The sequence below is a fragment of the Callospermophilus lateralis genome, chromosome 10, assembly GCF_048772815.1.
Source record: "Callospermophilus lateralis isolate mCalLat2 chromosome 10, mCalLat2.hap1, whole genome shotgun sequence".
Classification (NCBI taxonomy): domain Eukaryota; kingdom Metazoa; phylum Chordata; class Mammalia; order Rodentia; family Sciuridae; genus Callospermophilus; species Callospermophilus lateralis.
This window is the reverse complement of record NC_135314.1, coordinates 57,293,590-57,318,374: the sequence shown is the minus strand read 5'-3', so window position 1 is coordinate 57,318,374 and position 24,785 is coordinate 57,293,590. Positions and strand designations below refer to the sequence as shown.

At 34.8% G+C, this 24,785-nt stretch overlaps 1 protein-coding gene across 3 annotated transcripts in view; it reads right to left on the bottom strand.

The window, feature by feature from the left end:
- Polq (DNA polymerase theta) overlaps positions 1–24,785 on the bottom strand; it is a 104,930-nt gene that overhangs the window by 42,441 nt on the left and 37,704 nt on the right. For all 3 annotated transcript variants that reach the window (XM_076868281.2, XM_076868282.2, XM_076868283.2), the window contains 6 exons: positions 24,456–24,598; positions 22,635–22,839; positions 22,275–22,417; positions 12,014–12,207; positions 11,112–11,236; positions 9,039–9,282 (listed from right to left, as the gene is read on the bottom strand). In XM_076868281.2, the coding sequence (XP_076724396.2) occupies positions 9,039–9,282; positions 11,112–11,236; positions 12,014–12,207; positions 22,275–22,417; positions 22,635–22,839; positions 24,456–24,598 (1,054 nt within the window). The remainder of the gene's footprint in view (positions 1–9,038; positions 9,283–11,111; positions 11,237–12,013; positions 12,208–22,274; positions 22,418–22,634; positions 22,840–24,455; positions 24,599–24,785) is intronic.

Below are 24,785 nucleotides of genomic sequence, written 5' to 3'. Positions count from 1 at the left end.
ACTGCTCAGGTAAAACAACTAAAAAACTAAGGATAAGTTATAAAAGACATTATAGCTTCCATTCTGCTTTCCCTTGGATCACTGATTCTGGGGAGGCCATCCATCATCAGATGTTTTATGGAGTGCTCCATCTGGATCACACCTGAAGCATCAAACACCAACTTACCAGAGTGGACATGAGTTTTGCCAGAAGCACACCCAAGTTAAGCCTTCAGATGACTACAGTCCCAGCCACCAACTGAGCTGCAACCTCATGAAAGACCCCAGGCCAGATCCACCAGCAAAGGTGCACCCAAATTCATTACTTACAGAAACTTCAAGATAATATATACTTAAACTGCTATTCTTAAGCCACTGTTTTTAAGTATTTTGTTACATAAAATAGAAACTTACCTAGTAAAACTATTAAACTTCAAATATATGGGAAAAGATCCCAATTCTTACACACAAAAAGATCAAATAACTTACCGGGGCAAAAGAATATGAGTACCATAAGACTTATCTGTGGGAAACTATCTGTGAAATACATGAGGACCTCCTCTCGGCATGGATGCCAGGGAGGGATAGGCCTGGCACTGGGAACTTTCCATAGTTCTCCCACGGCAATAGATAGCCCAATGCATGTGACCTTTCCCTCTGCTCTGCAGAAAGGTTCCTCATAGTAGTACGAGAGATGGGCATATCCCTTTAGGAACTGAACAGCCTACCTTTATCCTATTTTGGTGAAGAACATTCTATGGAAGGTCACTGATGTTTCCCAATATAAATAGAAAGATGCAGGCTCCATCTTTGTCCAGAATCTCAATCTGTCTGATCAGCTTGCCTGTCCTGCTCTGACATTTGCAACTACTTTTTTGTATGGATTTTTCACCATTTTATTTCTCTTTGCTTTTATTCCTCAGCCAGCCCATTCCACCGAGGGGAACCCCATTCCTACCACCCGTGCAGGACTTGGGAGGGACTTGAACTCAAGTTACCCTGAAGGTAGTAAATTTTGTTACCCTTTTCATAGACCAGATCCCAAAACTCATGGAGATAAGGATAATTCCTTCTAACCATAAAATCTGTAAGAATTTATAATTAAGAATCCAATTAGAACACATCAGCATGGGCCAAGGTGATCTAGAGTTGCCATGACGTAGGGACTTCGAAGTCTGATGTCAGCCTGCTGTGAGTAAAAAGTCAAGAGGTGGACCTGGGCAGGACTCTCCAGAAACTTAGGAGGGATCCCCAATAAAACTGGAGTGCAGGAGAGGCACACTGTCCCTCTCTTCTCCAAGAGGACCTACTCACTCACTTAAGGGTCCCCTCTCCCTTTTCCTATCCCTTCAATAAACTCAATTCCTATTACTCTGGGCAGCTTGTCTGAAATCTTTTTGAATTGATCACAAGAATTGGGATTTGGAAGAGACAAGATGGGGATCAGTGGGAAGTGGCTTTTCTCATATCTCTGTGGAAAATTAATACAGGTTGGAAAAGATAAAAAACTGCTGAGAAAGGGCTGGGGCTAGAGCTCAGTGGAAGGGTGCTAGCCTAGCATGTGTGAGGCACTGGGTTTTATTCTCAGTACCACATATAAATAAATAAAATAAAAATCCATGAACAAATAAAAAAAAAAGTCCTGGGAAAATCATGGCATGGGGAATCCCAGGATCAGAGGGGCTGCCTGCCCTGAGTCAACCCAGAAGCTATTTGACCCAATAAACTGGTGCACAAATGTCACGTCTGCCAGCCTGTACAGGAAGCCCAAGCTGGAAATGTGTTAATACCTCCATGATAACTGCAGTGCTAACTCAGACCAGGAACTTATATCCTTGAGTTCGGGGCTGAGACCAATACATGAATCCTGCTGACACCAACCACGAGATCTAAAGTGAGCCTAGCAAACCAGGAGAATCTCTAGCACAGAGAATTTCTGCCTCATCCCATTGAAACTGGCAGAGCGCAGGACCACAGGCAGAGAGAACTTGAACAGGGCGGAGTACTTAAGCTCAGTGCTCTAAAACAGTCCTTGAGAAGCCAAATAAGGGCAGTATTGCCAAACAACAGAACAGGTGAAACACTGAAGCACTGGGTAGAGTCCTAGAAGTGTGTTCATTCATTAAGGCCTGAAACGCCCCACACAACAAAACACCTGGGGCAATACCAGACCAAATCCTCACCCAGGGAGCTTCACTTGCAGAAACTCATCTCACAGAACCCGACAGCAATTACACACCCTGGAAGTGAAGCCAAAAGTGTCTTCCACACTCCATCAGGCTGAGAAAGGAAGCTGAGAAATGGAAAGGCAGTTTGGCACAGACACTGGGCGAGTACCCTCATTGACTATTCTATAATTTTGTTTCCGTTTTGCTGTTTTGTTTTTAAATGCACACTGATTGATACATGACAATTATACATTTGTACACATATTTATTTATGATTTTTCAGTTGTAGCATTTTCTTGAAGATAGCTATTTTTCATGCTGTTTTTTGAGGGTTAAAGTTTTTGATTAGTATATTTTGGATTGATTTTTCATTGTCTGTTTCAAAACATTGTTTTCCTTTGTTAATATTTCTCTCATTTTTCTTGCTAACAGCCAAACTCAATTGTTTGTTTGCATGCTAGCGCTCTCTCTTTCTCTTCCTTTAATTCCTTTATTTCTCTTTTTTGTTCTCCCCCCCTTACAAACACATCCTATATCACCTCTGCATTTACCCTATTCATTTCATGAATCTAAAACCGTGTTCTACCACCCCATCACTTTCCTTGTAAAGAACTCTATCTTTAACTAGATACTTATACATATTCATATATCTTTATTTTTTCTCACTTCTACCATTTTATTTGAAGGCAGTTATTTTTCATGGAGCAATATTTTGAGGACTAAGATGATTGATTAGCAGATATCAATTTTATTTTTGAAATTTATTATTTCATTTTTGTATTTTTCATTTATTTTATTTTATACATTGTTTTCTCTTACCTAGCAGTTTCCCTCAATCCTTTTTCCTCTCTTTTCCTCTGCTAACAGCTAATCTCCATTGTTCTCTTCTTCACTCTTGCTTTAATTTTTTATTTCTATTTTCTCTCCTCCTCTCTCATAATCATCACATCCTATATCACTTTTGTTCTATCCCTGATTACCACTTGGATTTGTAGACCATTTGTAAACTTACTGTTTTTGAAATGGGCAATAACTGATCATTTCATTTCTGATTATTGTGACAATAAACATTACAAATTTCATAGCAAGAGCTATTTGGCGTAATGCTGTAAATTGTTTACATTGGTGGTTATTATCTGTCTCCCCATAAACCATGAGATACTGGAAACCTTCAGAGATATCTACTACCTCAAAGCAACTGTTAGATCAATAGACACCCAAGCAACATGAAAAACCCAAGGAACAAATCACCCCAAACAAACCAAAATATGTCAAAAAACAGAATCTATTGACACCACTGTGATAGAAATGTCAGAAAAGGTATTTAAAGTGTCCCTAATTAAATTGATCTGCAAGGTAAAAGATGATATAAAGCAGAAAATACAGGAAGCAAAAGATAACTTCTATAACAAGACAGAGATTCTGGGAAAGAAAAAAAAGCAAAAATCTTTGAAGTGAAGGAATGAATAAACAAAATTTAAAATTCATTGGAAATATCACAAGCAGACCAGACCACTTAGAAGACACAGTTTCAAGAAATGAAGGCAAAATATATAATCTTGAAAATAAAGTTGACCACAGAGAAAAGATGTTAGGAGAACATGAACAGAACTTCCAAGATATATGGGATAACAGGAAAAGATCAAACTTAAGATTTAAAAAAGATCAAACAAAGGCTCAGAGAAACAATCAAAAGAAATGCATAATACCAGAAAGTTTCCTAAACCTTAAGAATGAAATGAAAAATCAAATACATGAAGCATGCAGGACCCCAAATATACAAAATTACAACAGACCCACACCAAGGCAAATTATTGTGAAAATGCCAAACATACAGACTAAGGACAGAATTCTAAGTGCTGCCAAAGAAAAACAAGTCACATTTAGAGGGAAACCAATTCTAATTTCAGCTGGTTTCTCAAGCTAGACCATCAAAGCTAAGATTTGGAATCATATATCCCAGGCTTCGAAAGAAAATGAATGTCAACCAAGAATACAATACCCTGCAAAATTAAGCTTCAGATTTGTCAATGAAATAAAAACCTTCCATGATAAACAAATATATAAAAAAAATTCACAACCAGAAAGCCTGTACTACAAAACATTCTCAACAAAATATTTCATGAAGAAGAAATGAAAAATAAAACTGAAAATGAGAAAAGGGAGGAACTACACTAGAAGAATAGTCAATCGCAGGATAAACTAATTCAAGTTAAAAACCAGAAATAATTCAATTAAGCAAGAAATAATTCAATTCAGCATGAAAAATCAAATAAAAGCACAAGAAATTGTGAGAAAGAAGCAATATACCTGTACTTATAGAAAAAAAAAATAGTAACATACCTGAAAAACCCCACAGAATCAATGATAAAAGTAACTCAAACAATAAAGAAATTCACAAAATAGCAGGACAAGACATGCATAAAAATCAGTAGCCTTCAAATCTCAACTAATAATCATGTATACGATATAAGAGAAACACCAATTGAAATAAAAATGAATATTAAACAGGAATAAAATTTAATAAGAAATGTACAAAAGTCTACAAGGGAAACTTTAAAAAAAAAAAAAAAAAAAAAAAAAACTCCTGGAAAACAAAGACTAAATCAAATGCAAAGAAACAACCAATCTTTGGATATGTTGACTCAACATTATACAGATATCAGTTCTCCAGTTAAATTTTGATTGATCTCAATTGGCCATAAAACCCCACTAAAATACCAATGACGTTCTTAACAGAATAGAAAGAAGAGTTCTTAAATTCATCTGGAAGAATAAGACACCGAGAGTAGCCAAAGAAATATTGTGCAAGAAGAGCAATGCAGCGGGAATCATAATACCTGGTCTCAAATTATAACAAAGAGGTATAATGACAAAAACAGCATGGTACCGGCATTAAAATAGGCAGGAAGTGGGGGGAGGGGGTGCTGGAGTTGTGGCTCAGTGGTAGAGTGCTTGCCTGGCATATGTGAGGCCCTGGGTTTGATCTTCAGTACTGCATATAAATAAATAAAATGAAAAATCCATATTAGGAAAAAAAAAGGGGGGGGGCAGGAAGACCAATGGAACAGAATAGAAGACACACACAGGGCAAACCCACACACTTACAGTCATTTAATTCTTGGAAAAGGTGCCAAAATATTTGTTGGAAAAAAAAAAAAAAGCATTTTTAACAAATGATGCTGAGAAAACTGGATAGCTACAGGTAGAAGAATGAAATAGACCTCTATATTTAAATCTACACAAAAGTCAAGTGTCAAATATTTATCAATTAGACCAGAAACCTTGCAAGTGCTAGAAAAAACCATAGGGTCAAAACTCTACTATGTTGGCAGGGAAAGAGAGCCCAGAAAATAATGTGTTCCACTCCATGGACAAAGCTACTCAAAATGCACAAAAGGAATTCCTTCTGCTACATTGCCTCTCTTCCTTTCTCCAGGATTTCGGAATATCTGCTGTGGCTGTTACCCTACAACCCTGGAGTTGACAAGTTGGCCCTGGGCTTCCTCCTTGGGCACACTCCTCCATGACCCTCATTATGCTTCTCCCACCTCCTAGAATCTTCTGCACATTGTTATCTTTCAGGCAGTAATCAAGCAATCTAGTCCCTAAGACCAGGTTGGGATCAAAAATCTTCCATTTCCTGGCTGCAAACAGAGGGCCCCTGCCTCAATCTGGAAAGTTGCTTTACCACAGAAGGATTTATGGCCCTTGACTTTTTGTTTAGAAAAATACTCAAAGACTTTTTTTTTTTCATATCTCTGGTTGTATACAAAGTATGTTCACTCCAATTCGTATCTTCATACATGTACTTTGGATAATAATGATCATCACATTCCACCAGCATTTATAACCCCATGCCCCTTCCCTTTATAAAGGACTGGTCAATTATTTTGAAGAATGTATTCCAATTTAGTTTGTTTCTTTATGATTAAATTCATTCAACATTTTGGGTAATAAATTTTCTAGGAGTATTGTATATTACTGCATTGAATTCTTTAAAAATCACTGAGAGCAGATTTTTAAGTGTTCTCAAGACAGAAAACTTATGTTTTGTCTCAACTTAGCCATTCTACAATATATACCTATTCAAAACTTCATGTTGAACATCATGTTGAACATCATAAATTCCTCCTTGGGCACACTCAAAATTGACACATACAAATGTTGTCAATCTTAAAAATGAATTAATTTATAAAAAAATTAAAAAGCATACAACCAAAGATATGAAAAACTATGCTCTGTGTGTGTAATAAGAATTATAATGCATTCCACTGTCATATATAAATAAAAAATAAATAAAATTTTTAAAAAAAGAACACGGAATAATGAGATAATATCATCCTCACCCCCCCCCAAAAAAAATTAAAAAGCAATACAATGGCCTCATGGTATTACATGATGCACATAATACTAATTTGTCCTGCTAAATACTATCACTAATTTTGATCAATACAGGTTCTAGGCTTTCAGAAGAAGCATAACTTTTGCAACAACAACCTCACTATAATATAGAAGTGATGTGCTTGCAAACAACATTGTTTTTCAGTTGAAGTTTTTAAAAATGGATCATTTGTGGCATGTTGTTACCATGTAAAGATTTCTTCCATACCTGATTTTCTTTACGTCAGGAACTATCAGTACATATTTCCAAAGGTTCTATGAAAACCAAACTCCAGAGGTGACTAGCACTTTTAGAAGTTGGTTTTAAGTCACATTCTAGGTAGACTTTCCAAAGAAGTCTATCTAATTCTAAAACAGACACCCCATCCTTTTTGTGAACTCACAAAAAGCTGGAGTTCTTTAATCTCTACTAACTCCTTCAGTGTTTGTGTCCTAGCTGCTGAACTTCAGTAGACTGCTGAAAATGACAGCAATGAGAAATACCAGCTAATCAGTTGGTAGCCTGACACTCAAGAAAATGATGGAAAAACAAAATCACAAATCACAGAGCACAGTAACAATGCACAACAGATTAAAAGTCTACACATTTTAATAGCTCTGCAATATATCACTAATGTACAATAAACAAAATTAATATTAGAATGACAAAGGACCTAGCTAATTTGACAAAGTTATTTTAAAAAGGTTAAAATATATTGTTTTGAAAAGTAGAAAGCATTGTAATCCCAGCAGCTCAGGAGGCTAAATTCAAGCCAGCCTCAGCAAAAGCAAGATGCTAAGCAATTCAGTGAGACCCTATCTCCAAATAAAATACAAAATAGGGCTGGGGATGTGACTCAGTGGTCAAGTGCCCTGAGTTCAATCCTGGTACTCACCCCGCATCCCCAAAAAAGTAGAAAGCATTTTCCAAAACTTTTTCTTCAAAATTGTTAAAACTTTTTAAATTATTAAATTACCTAAAATAATCACAAATGTATACAAAGAACCCTAATGCCCAATTAAAAAGAGAGAGAGAGAGAGAGAGAGAGAGAGAGAGAGACCAAAAATTTCTACTATGATACCCTATGTATCCCTTAAAAACCCCAGGCACTGCAAAATCACACACTAAAACCATATGAGCTCAGGAGAAAAAACAAAATTGAAACAGACCACTAAAAATATAATGATCTTTGCAACCAGAGAGAACTGATAAAAATAATAATGTGAAAACACCTATCACAGTTAAAGTTCTACAAGTGTTTGCAATGATCATTGACTCTGAGGGGCATTCTTACTTTGAGATAGACACAGGCCTTTGTGGAGGAAAACACTTTCAAAAAGAACCCATGTTCATCAAACCCATAAACCTGACTTTGATTACACTGTTACACGGCCCTCCTTATAACACTGGTTTGGATAGACAGCTTGCAACTTCTTCCCCATTAGGGCTCTCATTAGTGAGGATGTAGTGAAAACAAAGATACCCCAGGAGAGAAAGAACCATAATATGGGCACAGGCTAGCATCCTGTCTAACAGTGATACAGAAACAAATACCTCCATCAAAGATTTTCTGCCTCTTTACCTCACCTCCCTTCTTCCCACCTGAAATCTTAAGATTATCAAAAAGAAAGGATACATAGAGGAGGAGATATGTAAGATCCAAGAGGATAGCAAAACACTACCCACCCCCATATGTTACAAGTTCCACACCTTGGATCAGGCCAGAAATGAGTGGGAAGAAAGAAACATTTAACTGGAAAAGAGATTAATGCTTTGATTGAGAACACATTCTTAGGTATCTGAAAATAAAACTTTTAGTACCATAAAGTAACTAAATAGTTATGAATGTGTTTGGTTTTTCATATTGGAGTGAGTTCTAACAGTGACAGTTAAAATAATTAAGTTACTCCTTGATTATACGCTAAGTCCAGCCCATACAATGAATTGGTTAAACCCCACATTCACACAAAAATGTGTCAAGGAATCCTCTCCTCACAAAATGTTTTGAAAAACTAGTATTCCAAAGACTTTCTGCAAAGAATGCATTTTAAAGTGTTCCTGGGGCTGGGGATATAGCTCAGTTGGTAGAACGCTTGCCTTGCATGCACAGGCCCTGGGTTTGATCTCCAGCACCACAAAAAATAAAATAAAAAATAAAGTGCTCCTGACCAAAGAAAGTATACGATGAGCCCTGGATATGTAATGAAAATGAAAAATTCATCAAAGACAAAAGCATTGGTACTGTATTTTCATTCAATCTTTTCAGGAGAGAATTATGATCCTTTTAGAAGTGGCTTTTCAATCAGGCAATATTTATAAAACACACAAAATGAAAAGTCATCCTCAAGGAGAAAAAAAGTAGCCACATATTCTTCCATTTATCAAGTATGTCATGAGATTAAGAGGAAAATATTTTAATATTTATCATTATTTAATTTCATTATCTGACATGACATTTCATAACCTTATCATTTCATAACCCTATGTAAATAAAGAGGCTTTCTCACCTTTTGAAAGGCACAGCATTTTTCAGAGCCACCTCCACCTCAGCAACATCTGCTCTAGCAAGGTCTGCCACAGAAAGAAATCCAGCAGCATAGAGGAACCTGGCCCGCTGTGCATTGAGCAAGGATACTCGAATCAGGTCACACAGCTCCCTCTGGATGCCGAACGTGAGACGTTTCTGAAACTGGGAGAGTAGTAGTTCCATGTTGTGCCAGCCCAGACGATTGGAAAATACTGTTATCATCCCTAAGTGATAGAATAAGTGTTAAGTTGACAATGCACTGATAAAAACAGAATAATAAAAAGCTCCTTATACACAAATTCTCCATTTCTTCACATGTACTTCCTTTGTTTGTTTCCCGCAGAATTGTAAGATTTCACAAGGCCCAAGGGATAAGTTAATGGAGAACAGACATATATTAAGGACCTAGAAAAATGAACACTAAATGTGCTAAATACAATAACTGTCTCTCATTAATTCTTGATTCTAAATTTAACATTTGAAAACTGAGGCAGAGCACATAAACACAAAACAAACAAAAAGCCTTCCCAGTAGTCCATTCCCCTCTGCCTTACTTTTCTTTTTCCTTTTTTGGCAGTACTAGAAATTGAGCCCAGGGTTACCACTGCACTACATCAGCCCTTTTTTTGAGCCAGTCTCTAAGTTGCTAAGGCTGGCCTCAAACTTGTGATCTCCTGCCTCAGTCTCCCGAGTAGTGAAGATTAAAGGCATGCACCTATGCATCCAGCTTCTTCCTAAATTACTTAAGGAAGAGAGAACTCTAAAATACAAGTGAGGGACTCTTTCCACCTAGAGGAAGACAGCTGATTTAAATATTCAAATGCTACAAGAACTACAAAGAGTAAAATTCCAGGTTGCCATTTAAACAGCTAAACCCAATTGAAATAAAGAGGTCAGAGCAGCCAAGTGTCATGCCATTGAGTCACCTCCCTATGAGAACATTAATCCTAAAGGCAATCTTAGATCTTTGATGCCAGTGAGTTAGAGAGTCCCTCCCTCCTCACCACCCACTGCCTCCATCTTCCCCTCAGCACTCCTTCATATACACACACCTTCAATCACAATGAAACCTCCTGCTCATGTAAATATATACATCTTTTAGTAGCCCAGGGTTTCTTTCCTAAGAAAGAAGGTCCCCTGATAAAATCAGATCCAGAATTCCTTATTTGTCTAGCTCAGAGAACATGGGTTTCATATATTAAGGCACACCATACTTCCTAAAAGAGAAAATATTGGGGAGGGAAAGAGGAAATACTAGGGGATGATATTTAACAATTATATTGCTATATTGTGTGCATGTATGAATATTTAACAACAAATTCCACTGTTAAGTACAACCATAATGTACCAATAAAAAATATGGAAATAAACAAGAAAAGAAGAGATAATAATTTAAACAGTCAGACAAGAGTCCAGGAAATGCTTTCTGTTTGACATTCTCATTTTCAACAATATGTGTTAATCAGTACTTTGAGAAAAGGGAGACCATGATAACTTCACTTCTATTTCTTCTTTCAACAGGAAAAAAAAAAGGAAGGAAGGCAGAAAGGAAGGAAGGAAACTAAAAATACAAACAAACAAACAGGCCAGGTGCATGGGAGCACACCTGTAATCCCAGCAGCTAGTGAGGCTGAGGCAGGAGGACTGCAAGTTCAAACCCAGTCTCAGCAACAGTGAAGCACTGAGCAACTTAATGAGACACTGTCTCTACATAAAATACAAAATAGGGCTTGGGATATGGCTCAGTGGTTGAGTGCCCCTGAATTCAATCCCCAATACCCAAAACAAACAAAATAGAAAGAAGAGGAACAGTCAACAGGTTCCTAAGGAACAGAGGGGGAATAAGGCCCACTCAGCTTCTTAGCAGTTCTCTACAGGATGCTGAGGCCAGAGAAGCCATAGTTTTAGATTTTCTGATGATAATAGGAACTACACAAAATTATACCAATATTGAAGAGACTTATAATAAAATGGAATTCGAACAAAAGAAATCTTAACAACCACAGTCTTCAATAAATCCAGTCTTCAATAAATGTAAAACCCTTTAACTGACCTGCATAAACAGCAGCTGACTGTTGCAAAGATTGAATTTGTCCACGATTGCATCCATATTTCTGATTAATTTCCTTTAAAGGAATTTCACTGATTAAGTCTAGTAGCACAAGACTGGTGAAAAACCTAAAAAATAAACACCAACCTTATGGTAAGAGATCACTTGTATCTACTACAAAAGTACAATGTGTGCTGCAAAGCAACTAAGAACCACAAAGACAACGGAGGGTTTAAGCACTCCAGGAAGATTTCTAATAGGAAATAGGCTGGTGGACAAAGACAGATCAAAGTTTACAAAGTAAGTGTTGGCATGCATCAGTATGAGCAGTACAGAGCAAGGAACTAATGTCAGTATACAAAAAACTCCTTCATATTTCAATACTGCTAATTTTGAATAAGACTTGGTTCAAAAAATACAATGGCACAAAAAATTAAAAGAAGACTTAATACATAGATATATGATCATCTAATCACATTTCAATAAAATGACAATCTGATATAAAATCTGGTCTTGAATTTAAAAGCAACAATTACAAGTAATTCAAGTACATAAATCCTTATAAAATTTACACTTGAATGTGTTGTAAATAATAAAAGAAAAATACTTGTAATGAATTACTTCTAAGGGTGCCCAAAGCATAATTCCAAGTGAATCCACATATCTTCTTTAAGGAAGGGAAATAAGACATTCTAAAAGAGCTTCTTATGTAATGGCTGCTAAGGTTTAAGATGCAAGAAGAAACTAAAATATTTATAAATTCAGTAAACAAAAGAAACTGAAAATTTTACTATAGTTAGCAAAAATTTTTATTTTGTTGACAATTAAAGTTACCACAACAAATGGACGTTGGCTGTAAGCCAGACACTGGGTGAAGCACACTGAGTTTAGGCAACTATGTTTACCTTTTGTGGATGGCCATTTGCCGGTGCTGTCTTTCAGTTCTGGCTTCTACTTTGCCTTTCACACAGCGAGCCAAGAATCCTTCTTCAACTCCTACTAGCTCTGCCACCCTTTTCATAGAAGTTGGCAACTTTTCCCATAAACAAAAAAATCTATACCAATCAATAGTAGTCCAATCTTCAAACATAGGTGTCACCTAAAGGGAAGAAATATCAGGCATTAGCTAAAACTAGTGCATTACAGAGGGCTGGGGATGTGCCACAGTGGCAAAGCACTTGCCTACCATGTGCAAGATCTTGGGTCCAATAGTCAGCACTGGGGGAAAAAACACTACTGCATTACAAAAGGAACAAAATTATAAATCCATAAAGACATATTTCATAATAAAGACAAAGGCCTCAGGACTTATAAAAATGTGTGATATACCTCATTTAAATGGAAACAACCTTTGCTCATGAACAACTCACTGCTGGGACAAAAGAAAGACACCACTATGCATACAATCTGGATTTTATAGATCCTACAACTTTAATCTTATATCACATTTAATCACAATACCATATACTAGGTACAGTCTTAAGTATTCTGTGTAACTGCCATGAAAGAATCAGTAAAACAGAAAGAAGAGATGAAAGAAGGAGAAATCAATATTCAGAGTTGATATTTTATCTAAAATGTCCAGGATTCAACAAAAAACTATAACACATGAGAGAAAGAGAAAAGTGTGTCCTAAACACAGGGGGGAAAGCAAGGCAAAAGAAATACCTATGAGAGAGTCCAGATGTTAGAATAAACAAAGACTTCAAAGCAGATGCAATAAGTATGGTCAAAGAACAAAAGAAAGCCATACTTATAGAAGTAAGACTGCATGATGGCACTGGCTCATCAAGTAGAAAGCATGTATAAAGAGAACATTATTAAAATAAGGGTCAAGGGGCTGGAGTTGTAGCTCAGTGGTAGAGTGCTCGCCTAGCACATGCAAGGCCCTGGGTTCAATCCTCAGCACCACATAAAAATAAATAAATAAAGGTATTGTGTCCAACTGCAACTAAAAAAATAAATATTTAAAATAAGATAATAAAATAAGGGTCAAATGGAAATTCTGGAGTTGAAAAATACAATAACTAAAATGAATAGAGAGCTCGACCATATACCCAAGTGACCTAAGAATCAGCAAACATGAAGATGGAGATTATGCAATCTGAAAGAGGGAAGAACAATGGAGAAAGCCTCAGAGAAATATGGCAAACTTTAAGTTTGCCAACACATACATAACGTAACTAGAAGGAGATAGAAAGGAACAGAAAAAAACATCTGAAGAAATTATGGCTAAAAACATACTAAATTTCATGAAAACTATTAATGTGCATATCTAAGAAATTCAGTGAACTCCAATGCAGAGATCTACCCAAGATGTATCACATGCAAAATGTTAAAAACTAAAAGATAAAATCTTGAAAGTGGCAAGGAGAACAAAGTCAGTCATCATATATAATGGACACCTAATAAGATTAAAAGCTAACTTCTGGACAATGAGAGGACACAGTTATACTGTTGAAAGAAAACAAATCCTATCAACCATGAATTTTATATAAAGGAAAACTTTCTCTTTTTTTTATTTGTTCTAATTAGTTATACATGACAGCAGAATGCACTTCAATTCACTGTACACAAATGGAGCACAACTTTCATTTCTCTAGTTGTACACAATGTGCAATTATACATGTAACTAGGATAATGATGACTTTCTCATTCTACCATCTTTCCTACCCCCATGCCCACTCCCCTCCCCTCACACCCCTCTATCCAATCCAAAGTTCCTCCATTCTTCCCCTACCCCCTCCCATTGTGGATCAGCAGCCACATATTAGAGAAAACATTGGCCTTTAGTTTTGGGGATTGGTCTATTTCGTTTAGCATGATATTCTCTGACTTCATTCATTTACCTGCAAATGCCATAATTCTATTCTCTTTTAATGCTGAGTAATACTCCATTGTATATATATACACCACAGTTTCTTTATCCATTCATCTATTGAAGGGCATCTAGGTTGGTTCCATAATTTAGCTATTGTAAATTGTATTGCTATTAACATTGATGTGGCTATGTCCCTGTAGTATGCTGTTTTTAAGTCCTTTGGGTATAGACCTAGGAGAGGGATAGCTGGGTCAAATGGTGGTTCCATTCCAAGTTTTCTAAGGAATCTCCATACTGCTTTCCAAAGTGGTTGCACCAATTTGCAGTCCCACCAGCAATGTAAGAGTGTGACTTTTTCCCCATATCCTCACCAACACTTATAGTTGTTTATATTCTTGATAACTGCCATTCTGACAGAGTAATTTTGATTTGCATTTCTCTAATTTCTAGAGATATTGAACATTTTTTCATATATTTATTGATTGATTGTATATCATATTCTGAGAAGTGTCTATTCAGTTCCTTAGCCCATTTATTGATAGGGTTATTTTTTTGGTGTTAACTTTGAGAAAACTGTCTTTCAAAACTGAAGACATAATAGATATTCTTAGATAAACAAAAATAGAAAATTTTACTAGCATTCTTTTCTTAAATGCTAAAGAAAGCTCTTCAGGTTGAAGGAAGATAACTCCAAACAGTATTTCAATTCTATTCTAAAAGCAAAGATAGCCAATAAAGATAACTATGTGCTTGCATAAAAAAAGATTATTAAAGTGCAATTCCTTTTACTCCTCTTGATTGATTTTTAAAAGGAGCTATATGATCTCAAAGAAGTAGAGAATAGAAGTGTTATCAAACCTAGAGAAAGGTGGTGAGGGAAGGATAAAGATGATGGACCATAATAGGTGCATGGGTACAAACTATTTGACAATAACAGTTTAAAGGAGGCAGGAGGAAGCAAAGCTGCACTGGACTAAGGAAATAACTCAAATACATAGAAATAAATCAAAAGAAACAGTAAATAGGAATGTTACCGTAACAAACTCTGTAAGTATATATTTCTGTCAGCTTCTTTAAAGATATATAATGATATAAATTGTAAATGCACTGTTAGGTTTGTAATACTTAGAGTTGTAACAAGTGTGACAATAATAACACCAAAAGAAAAAAGGAAGGGGAAATAGAACTGTCACTGATCTTACAAAAATAAACAGAATTATAGGAGACCTCTGTGAACAATTCACAGCCAATAAATTGGATAATATAGATGAAATGGAAAATTTTCTGGAAATACACAAACTACCAAAACTCGCTCAAGAAAAAAAAAAAATCTGTATAGACCGATAACAAGATAACATGTTGAATTTATCATCAAAAAAATTTATTCCAAAGAAAAGCTCAAGCCCAGAGGGCTTGACTGGTGATCTAACAAACATTTTAAATAAGAATGCAATCCTTGGTGATTTCTTCTCAAAAATATCAGAAGGGGGGGAATACCCTAACTCATTCTATAAAGCTAGTATTATCCTCAAACCACCCAAGACATCATGAGAATGAGAACTCACACCAGATATCCTATGAATACACATGCAAGAATTCTCAACAAAATTGTACCAAACCTAGCAACATATAAAAAAGCATTATGCAACATGACCAACTTGGACTGCTCCAGAAAATTCAAGATTATTAGAATATCCAGTAATCAAACACCATGTGGTTTTAATAAATCCAGAAAAAAAAAACTTGACAAAATGTAACACTTCTTTAATTTGATAAAGTCAACTGCAAAAACACCACAGTCAATGTACCTGATGGTGAAAGACCTTCCCTTTAAGATCACAAACAACACAAAGATGTCTGCTTTCACCATCGCTATTCCACATTTTATAGGGGAACTAGCCAGGTCGATTAAGTCAGCAAAAGAAATAAAACACATCCAGATTAAATAGGAAGAAGCTAAACTATCTACATTTGCAGCTGATGTAATCCCATCAATAAAATATTGAAAAATCTCAAGAAACCCAACAAAATATTATTAGAGATAATATTTCAAATTCAATGCCATAACAGGACACAAAAGGAAACATTTTATGTAATTTTAATAAATAATACAAAAAACAAACTAAGAAAACAATTCCATTTATAATAGATGCAACAAAAAAAGCTTCAAAAACTATAAAATATGTAGGAATAAATTTAACAAAATAATTGTAAAACTTGAAAGAAATTATAAATATTTAAATAAATGGAAAGACAACCCATGTGTATGGACATAAAGACTTAATATTGTTAAGTTGACAATGCTTCCCAAATTGATCTACAGATTCAAGACAATCTCTACCAAAATATAGCTAGATTTGCAGAAATTAACACTGAGGAGCAAGACTTCAACACATGAGCTATTGGGGGATGTTTCATTTCAAAACCATAACAACAACTCACAGAAATGAAGAAAATATTTACAAATCACCCAAAATCATCTAAAACTCATATGGAAATGTAAGTAATCTAGAATATTTTACTATTCTAGATGGCTAGAAAAAAAATCTTGAAAATGAAAAAACAAAGTTGGAGGACAAATACTCCCTTATTTCAAAACTTTCTACCAAGCTACAATAACCAAAACAGGATGACATGAACAAAAGGACAAACACATCGATCAATTAATTAGAACTGAAAGTCCACAATAAGCCCTCAATTCAGGTGGCAGGGTTGCTCTGGGCCTTGCACAGGCTAAGCACACACTCTACCATGGAGCCACCTCCCCACACCTCAGCTCAAGCCCTCACTTTCTAGTCAACTGATTTTCAACTAGGATGACAAGACAATTGAACAGAGAAAGAATAGTGTTTTCAGCTCTAGCGCTGGGACCCCCAGATATGCACATCATAAAAACTAATCAAATGAATCATACAAATATAGGGGCTGAAATAATCACACCCTTCAAAGGTACAAATAGGAATAAATCTTTTGACATTGGATTACTCAGTGAATTCTTAACTATGTCATCAAATGCACAAGCAGCAAGAGAAAACAGTTGATAAAAACTGGACATCATCAACATTTAAAAAAAAAAAAACCTTTTATGTTTCAAAAGACATAATCAAAAACAAAAAGACAGCCAGGTGTAGTGGTACACCTGTAATCCCAGTAGCTTGGGAGGCTGAGGCAGGAGGATTGCAAGTTCAAAGCCAGCCTCAGCAATTTAGCAAGGTCCTAACCAATTTACTAAGACCCTATTTCAAATATTTTAAAAATTAAATAAAAAGGCTCAAGTGGTTAAGAACCTGTGGGTTCAATCCCTGATGCAAAAAAAAAAAAAAAAAAGAAAAAAAAAAAAGACACCATGAGATTTTTATCACTGTGACAAATACCTGGGAAAAACAACTTGAAGGAGGAAAGATTGATTTTGTAGGAGGAAAGATTTTATTTTTATTTCAGTCTCAGAGGTTGTGTCCACAGTTGACTAGATCTATTGCTTTGGGCCTGAAGTAAAGCAGAACATCATGGCAAAGGGAGGCAAAGACAGAGAAGACAGAGGGAAGGAAGAGCTAGGGAATAAGATATAGTCCTCAGGGCACACCACCAAGGACCCAGTCATTTCTACTAGGGCCAACCTCCTACAACCTCCAATCCCTCCCAATAGTCCAAATGATTAATTCATCAAATGGATTAATCCACTGCTAAGGTTAGAGCCCTCATGATCCAATAGTTATTTCCTAAAAGGTCCGCCTTTGTACTGTGTACAATGGGGAGCAAGACTTCAACACATGAGCTATTGGGGGATGTTTCATTTCAAAACCATAACAACAACCCACAGAAATGAAGAAAATATTTACAAATCATCCATCAATACCCAAAATACATAACAATTCTTACATCTCAATTATAAGATAGGCAAAGGATTTATTTAGGTATTTCTCTATGGAAGATATACAAATGCCCAATTAGTACATGATGCTCAACATCATTAGTCAAACCATAATGGCATAATACCTAACACTCACTAGGCTACATTCAAAAACACAGATAAGGAAAGAATATCTTGAGAGAGGTTGAGTATTGATCCAAGCATTAACGTGAATATAAACATATAGGAACTGTGTACTTGCTGGTGAGAATGTAAAATTCAACAGCCATTGTGAAAAAAAAAACAGTTAGGAGTTCTCAAAATGTTAAAAATAGAATTACAATTTGATTTAGCAATTCTATTCCCAGAGTTATATTCAAGAGAATTCAAAACATGCATCCATGTAAAAAATTGTACACAAATATTCAGAGAAACATTATCCACAATAGTAAAAAAGTGGGAACAACCCAAATGCCATCAAATGATGAACATATATATACAAAATGTTTTTGTGGTATATCCACATAATGGAACATTATTCAGCATTAAAAGGACTTAAGTACTGATAGATGCTATAACATAGATGCATATTGAAAACACCATGCTGAGTAAAAGAAACCAGTCATAAAAGACAACACATTATATGATTCCATTATATAAAATTTACACAGTGGAAAAGTTTATAGAAACAAAAACCACCATGAGTACATTACTGATTGCCCAGGGCTGGAGGAGAATGAGGAGGCTAGAGGAAAATGTGGTTTGCTAGATACGGAGTGATGCGTTACAGGGTTTTTCCTGAGGTGATGAAAATGTTCTGAAATCACATGTTGGTGATGATTGCACAGCTCTGTAAATATATAAAAAGGCATTGATTTGTACCCTATACACGTCATATGTAAACTATATCATAATAAAACTTTAAAAAATAAATAAATGCTCAAAATCTGAGAAAATCTTCAAAATACCCTTGAGAGCCCAAAAGTAGACTTAAACAGAAGAGAAACATTCCTTTCCCTGAGCAAGGCAACTTGACAAGAAAAAGAAGTCTCCCTCATGATCACTCACCAATTATTAATACTACCATCGGTTATTATAATTATTATAATTTATTATATTAATTATATTATTATTATAATTTATTACTAGAATAATTATTAGTGATACTAAGAATTTAATGATACCAATAAAAATTACCAAGTTAATTCTAAACATTATATTAAAGAGTAAACAAGCATTCCTATAAACATTGAAAAAGAAAAACAATGAGGGGAAAATAGCCCTACCACATAAACATATGATAAAAGCTTTTAACTAAAACAGAGGTACTACCTCACAAAATAGTCTCATTGGTTTGTTGCCAGACAAACAAATAAAACAGAAAAATATCCAATTTCAGATGGAAATTAGCAATACACCCAAATTCAATGGGAAATTAGTATATAAAAGTTGTCATCTTGAATCATTGTGAATAAATGAACCTTTTAATAAAGGATGCTGGGACTGCAGATAACCATTACGGAAAATAAAAAAAAAAAATTAAAGAATCATACTTCAAGATAAACTCCAAATAAAGCACAGCTCAATCCTCAAAAATAAAAGGATTATATTTGAGGAAAATGTGAGCGAATTCCTTATTGATCTCAGAGCAAGAAAAGACTTTCTCATTAATTCAAAAGCTCTTAACTTTAGCTGCATTTTTTAGAATGCTCTAGATACAACACAATGAGCAAAGACAAAAAAAGTGACTAACAGGAGGAAAACACTTTCCAGTTACATTACAAAGCATACATCTCCCTAGTATATAAAAGACCAAAAAATGCAATAGAAAAATGAGCAAATTGCCCTTAAGCATATGAAAAATGTTCACATGTACTCATAATATAAAATCTATTATGTACATTTTAGATTAAATGTAAATTAAAGCTACATTCAGAAATTCAAAATCTTGACAATATAATCTATTTTTATAAGGCTGGTGAGCAAAAAACAAATTCTATCATATTTCTCTGACAAAATTGGAAAATGATACAGACTTTATGGAGGGCAATCATGCAAAGCCAGAATCACTTGTGATTTTCTTTACCCAGCAATCTCATACTTCTGAGAGTTTGTGCCAAAGATAAACCTTTGTAAATACTAAACACTGTATGATTGCAGCATCATTTGCCACAACAAAATATTGGATACAATCCAAATGTCCATTAATAGATAACTGATTGAATAAACATCAGTACTTGTACCCATTCAACAGAGTTACACAACTAAGAAATAAAAAACTCTCCATAAATTGATATAGAATGATTTCCAAGATACATCACATTGTAAGGAAAATGAAAGTATAGAACAATGTATGCATGATGTCATCATCTGCAAAAGAAAGAAGGTGAAGATTATACATTACTCCTTGTTAATTTTTATAAGATGAAGCAAGAAAAGAGAGAGTGGGAAAACCATGCCAGAGATACAGGAGTCTGGCTTCTCTATTTCTTTTAATATACTTCTAATCTTTGAATCATATATATGTTTTAAATATTCAAAAAATAAAACAGAATATGCAAAGTATAAATGTTTTAACCTAAAACATAAATGCATATTTATTTGCTAATATCTTGAGCTAGGGTCAAGCCTTCCTTATAAGATCTTCTAAGGTCTGTTAGAATTTATCATTGTTTTCTTAGTTACACCACACCCACAATGCACTCTTAAGAACTCTAGCTTCTGTTTTGTAAAGTGAATTTAAAAATACATAAAAAGATAACTGCAAAATAATCTATAAGCAGTATCCTGTTTTTTTCTACACTTTGTAAGTTTTTCTCAGAGCTTTTATGGTTGTCCCACTCACATATTTAATTAGCAATTTTTTTAGTAATTTGCATTCAGCCTAATTTTCACAGACATAAATTGGCATGAACAAGTTTGGGAACAAATGAAATTAACTTTTAAAGGGCATACAACTCAAGCAGCAAGAGAAGTGCAGGAGTCTGCTAGCCATAAGCACTCAGCATTCCAATTCCTAGCATCGGTCTTTATTTCACAGAGGGATAGGAGTAATTAGTGATTTGATAAATGACTTACATAATGCTTATAGAGAATTTACTAGGAAAAAAAAGTAGACAAAATGTATTAAATATTTACTAAGATGTCAACCATTCATCAAAGACTATCAGCCCCAAGGTGGGTATTATTATTATCTCCATTTTACAAATAAGGAAAGAGCATCTTGAGAGAGGTTGAGTATTGATCCAAGGTGTATGTGATGAGGCCAATAGTCAAATTATGGCAATCTGACCCTAAACCTCACAAATTTGGCCACTGTATGATAAATTAGACTTATTTTTAAGGCCATGGTAGATGATTGGTAAGGACTGCTAAAAGAATCTTCCCAGCCACATTTTAGAACACAGAACTTTTGGCCCATTGATTGTCCATAGCCCATTATTATCCATGTATTCAGTATATTTGTGAAAAGAAAAAATACACTATCTAGACAGTTCCCCTCTACTCACTATATAGTGTTTTAAAAGTACAGTCTCCCATAGGCCTTCTTCATTCTAACAAAAATTTCAATTTTACGTCTCTGGAATTGCTTACCAAAGTGAAAGTACTTGTTCTTTTTTTTTTTTTTTTTTTTCAGTACTGGGGATTGAACTCAGGGGCACTCAACTACTGAGCCACATCCCCAGCCCCTATTTTTCATATTTTATTTAAAGACAGGGTCTCACTGAGTTGCCTAGCGCCTTGTTTGGAACTCACAATCCTCCTGTCTCAGTCTGCCAAGCCACTGGCATTACAGGCTCACACCACAGCACCTGACTTGTATCTGTTCTTAACTGATAAAAATAATTACTATTACTATCTAGTCAAGTTCTTGCTAGAAAATATGACCTCAAACTCTACTTTATAATTCTTATCAAAATCTTTGTTACACTAATGGAGGATGGTATAATATAAACAAACTTAAAATTCCTTTCTGCATTTATTATAGAGATTTATCAAGACTCTAAGTCCCAAAGTATTATTTTAGGACTAAATTTCTCTTAGGCAATTTTATGCATTTTACTTTATTAATATGGAGACTAATCAAGTTTCTCTCCTTTAGTTGCTAGAAAATTCAGAACCAAATTTGACATGAGTATATGATGTAACAGCATGCCTCTTTAACTCTTCATGAGTTCTGTATTATGATGTTAACTTTAACTTTCTGATATCCCTTATCTTTTGCTTTTCTTTTACATTTTGTAAAATAAATATTTTTTATAAACTATCTCAAATCCCTTTTTAAACAGTTTAGAGAAAATAAACTAAAAGGTCACTGAAGATTTAGCTTATTTAAAACAATTCTCTCCTTGCCTTTTCTTTGCTATTCCCACCACTACTAACCTGATCAAGGAAAACAGACAAGATGTTCCCTAAGTATTTTTTGATGCTTCAAGGTTTTATTTTTTTTCCTTCCGATTTGCACAAATATAAAAGTTAAAAAGGCAGAACTTACCAGATAGACAATATGAAGATCATTCTCTAAAACAAAACCCTTCATTGCTCTTTGAAGGTCAGCAAAAATATCTAAGGTATCAGTTGGAGAAAGTGATGAAGAAAGGGTAGCAGAACCAAGATGTGTTGGACGATACACCTTTCCTGGTTTGGGAGTGAAGAAACAAAGGAGCAAATGTTAAAAATAATATAAAAGAAAACAAAACATTGTCTTTCTATATTCCTGTATTAACCTTCTCAGTTCTCATCAATTTTATAAACAAAATCTTACCTAACATGCAGAAATTTATAAGCAAGATTTTCAGAAAAGTGAGTAGAAGATGAGACAGTGAATAAATTTTAACTGAGAACTCATATTTACCTTCTGTTCCATCACTGTCTTCTGTAATCTGGATGAATTCATTTTCTAGAAGCCACATCACACAGGCCTCGATTGCTCCAAGTTGGACAAAATCTTGATTTCTCTGAATTCCCTGCTTCCCTTCTTTAATACTCGCAGCCAAAAATGTACAAGAAGCATACATCTGCATATCTGTTGATGTACTTGCCACACCACCAACTATTATCTGATAGAAAATGTTTAAAAACTTCTGTAAATTTTTTATAAGATATACAGGCCTTCATAATATAAGAGATTTTATTCTCTTAAAATAGTTTCAGAATCTTAGATACTCTTTATTAACTCTCTTCCATTATCACACACTGCAAATATAGATAGTACCTGCTAACAACATGAAAAGTTGTCCCTCAAGGTAGGTAGACATAGTATTTGCTTATAAACAAAAATAAATGAATCATTATCCATTTGAAATTTCAGAACTAACAATACACATGAAGGAGGTAGTGATAGTTCAAGGCCATGAACCAAATCAAATGTTTTCATCCTTCCTCTAAGGCACATAGGAGAAATGCTACTATTGAATACTTCCCACACAGAAAGGTGGGAATAGGTGTAAGAAAACATGAAGTCGCTTATTGCAGATATTATTTTACCCACATCTACTTTATTATATATACAAATTTGTCTCTTGCCTTCTTTTACTTTATATTGGACACGTATCATCATAGAGCTTTTTAATGATCACAAACCATCTTTTGCCATAAAATTTGTATTAATGGTATCTTGGGCTTTTTTTCCATTTTTTTTTTTTTGTTATTAACTAATAGTGCTATAAAAATATTTTTTTACATTTAATTTAATATAATTTCACAAATATATTCCTGGATAAAATTCCTAGATGTGGAACTGCTAGGCAAATGGGTATATGTAGTTTCAATTTTAGCAGGTAAGGCCAAATTGCTCTCCAAAAGAGTTTCAGCAATGTATCAATGTGTCTACTTTGGACATCCTTCCTGACTCTTTGTTATCAAGTATTTTCTTTTTTTCCCAAACTGATTAGAAAAGAATTCACATAGAGGCACCAATATCACTAGTACTGGTGCTGAAAGCAACACCAAGGCATGCTGAAATAAGCACAAAAAACATGTCTGAATCAAACTTGAAATGCTCAATAGGGGGTTACCATTGAGGAATCTGAGCAAAAAAAGGTTTTATTTTTCTGTATTATTGTACAGAATTTGTTGTACTATTGTTGAATATTGTTGAGATTTTTCTGTATTATTGTAAACTTCTAATCATATATAGTTGTACCATGATTTTATTTTAGTGTCATAAGATATGATCAAGATGGAGGAACTGCGTACATTTTTTGTTACCTTTAACTTCAAAAAACAATAAAGAATATCTAAAAAGTGAAAAGAACCATCTGGCATTTAGTTTTTAATTATTATTTTGAAGTGAATTGATAGAGCACTAGCTGAAACACCTACAAATTCAGATTTGGGAAGGCTAAAAATATAAAATAATTTAAAAAGAGAGAGACAAGATTTTTCACATATTAGCCAGGCACAGAGGCACATGCCTGTATTCCCAGCTATTCAAGAGGCTGAGGCAAGAGGCCAGTCCTTAAATTCAAGGCCAGCCTCAGCAATTTAGACCCTGTCCTAGAATTTTTAAAAAGCGAGGGGGGAGGGGATTGAAGATGTAGCTCATTGGTAGAGCATCCCTGAGTTCAGTTCCTCATACAACAACAACAACAAAAAGATTTTCACATACTAAAGTGCTACCATGTTAACATAGGTGTAAAAGAGCCAAGTGGTAGTTTATTGAACCCTGTCTTACCTCCAGAATAGCTCGTATCATACTAGCAGTTACTTCTTCTCCTTCTCTTCTTTGCAGACAGCTGCGAACAGGTTTTAGAGATCCCTGAATTAGAGCTATGCCCTTTGATTTCTCAGAGTTCTTACAAACTAAGATACTTTCACCTATAAACAAAAAACCATAGGTTGTCAAAACCCCAACACATTTCCATAAGGTACCTGATAAAGAGAACTTAATTGGTCTTAGTTGTTTAAAAAGAGGTAAAAGATGATAATGGTTGTTATGGTCATAGCATTATATCTAATGCTTTTACTTCTTTAACTTTGGATACAAGGAAACCATTATATGCAA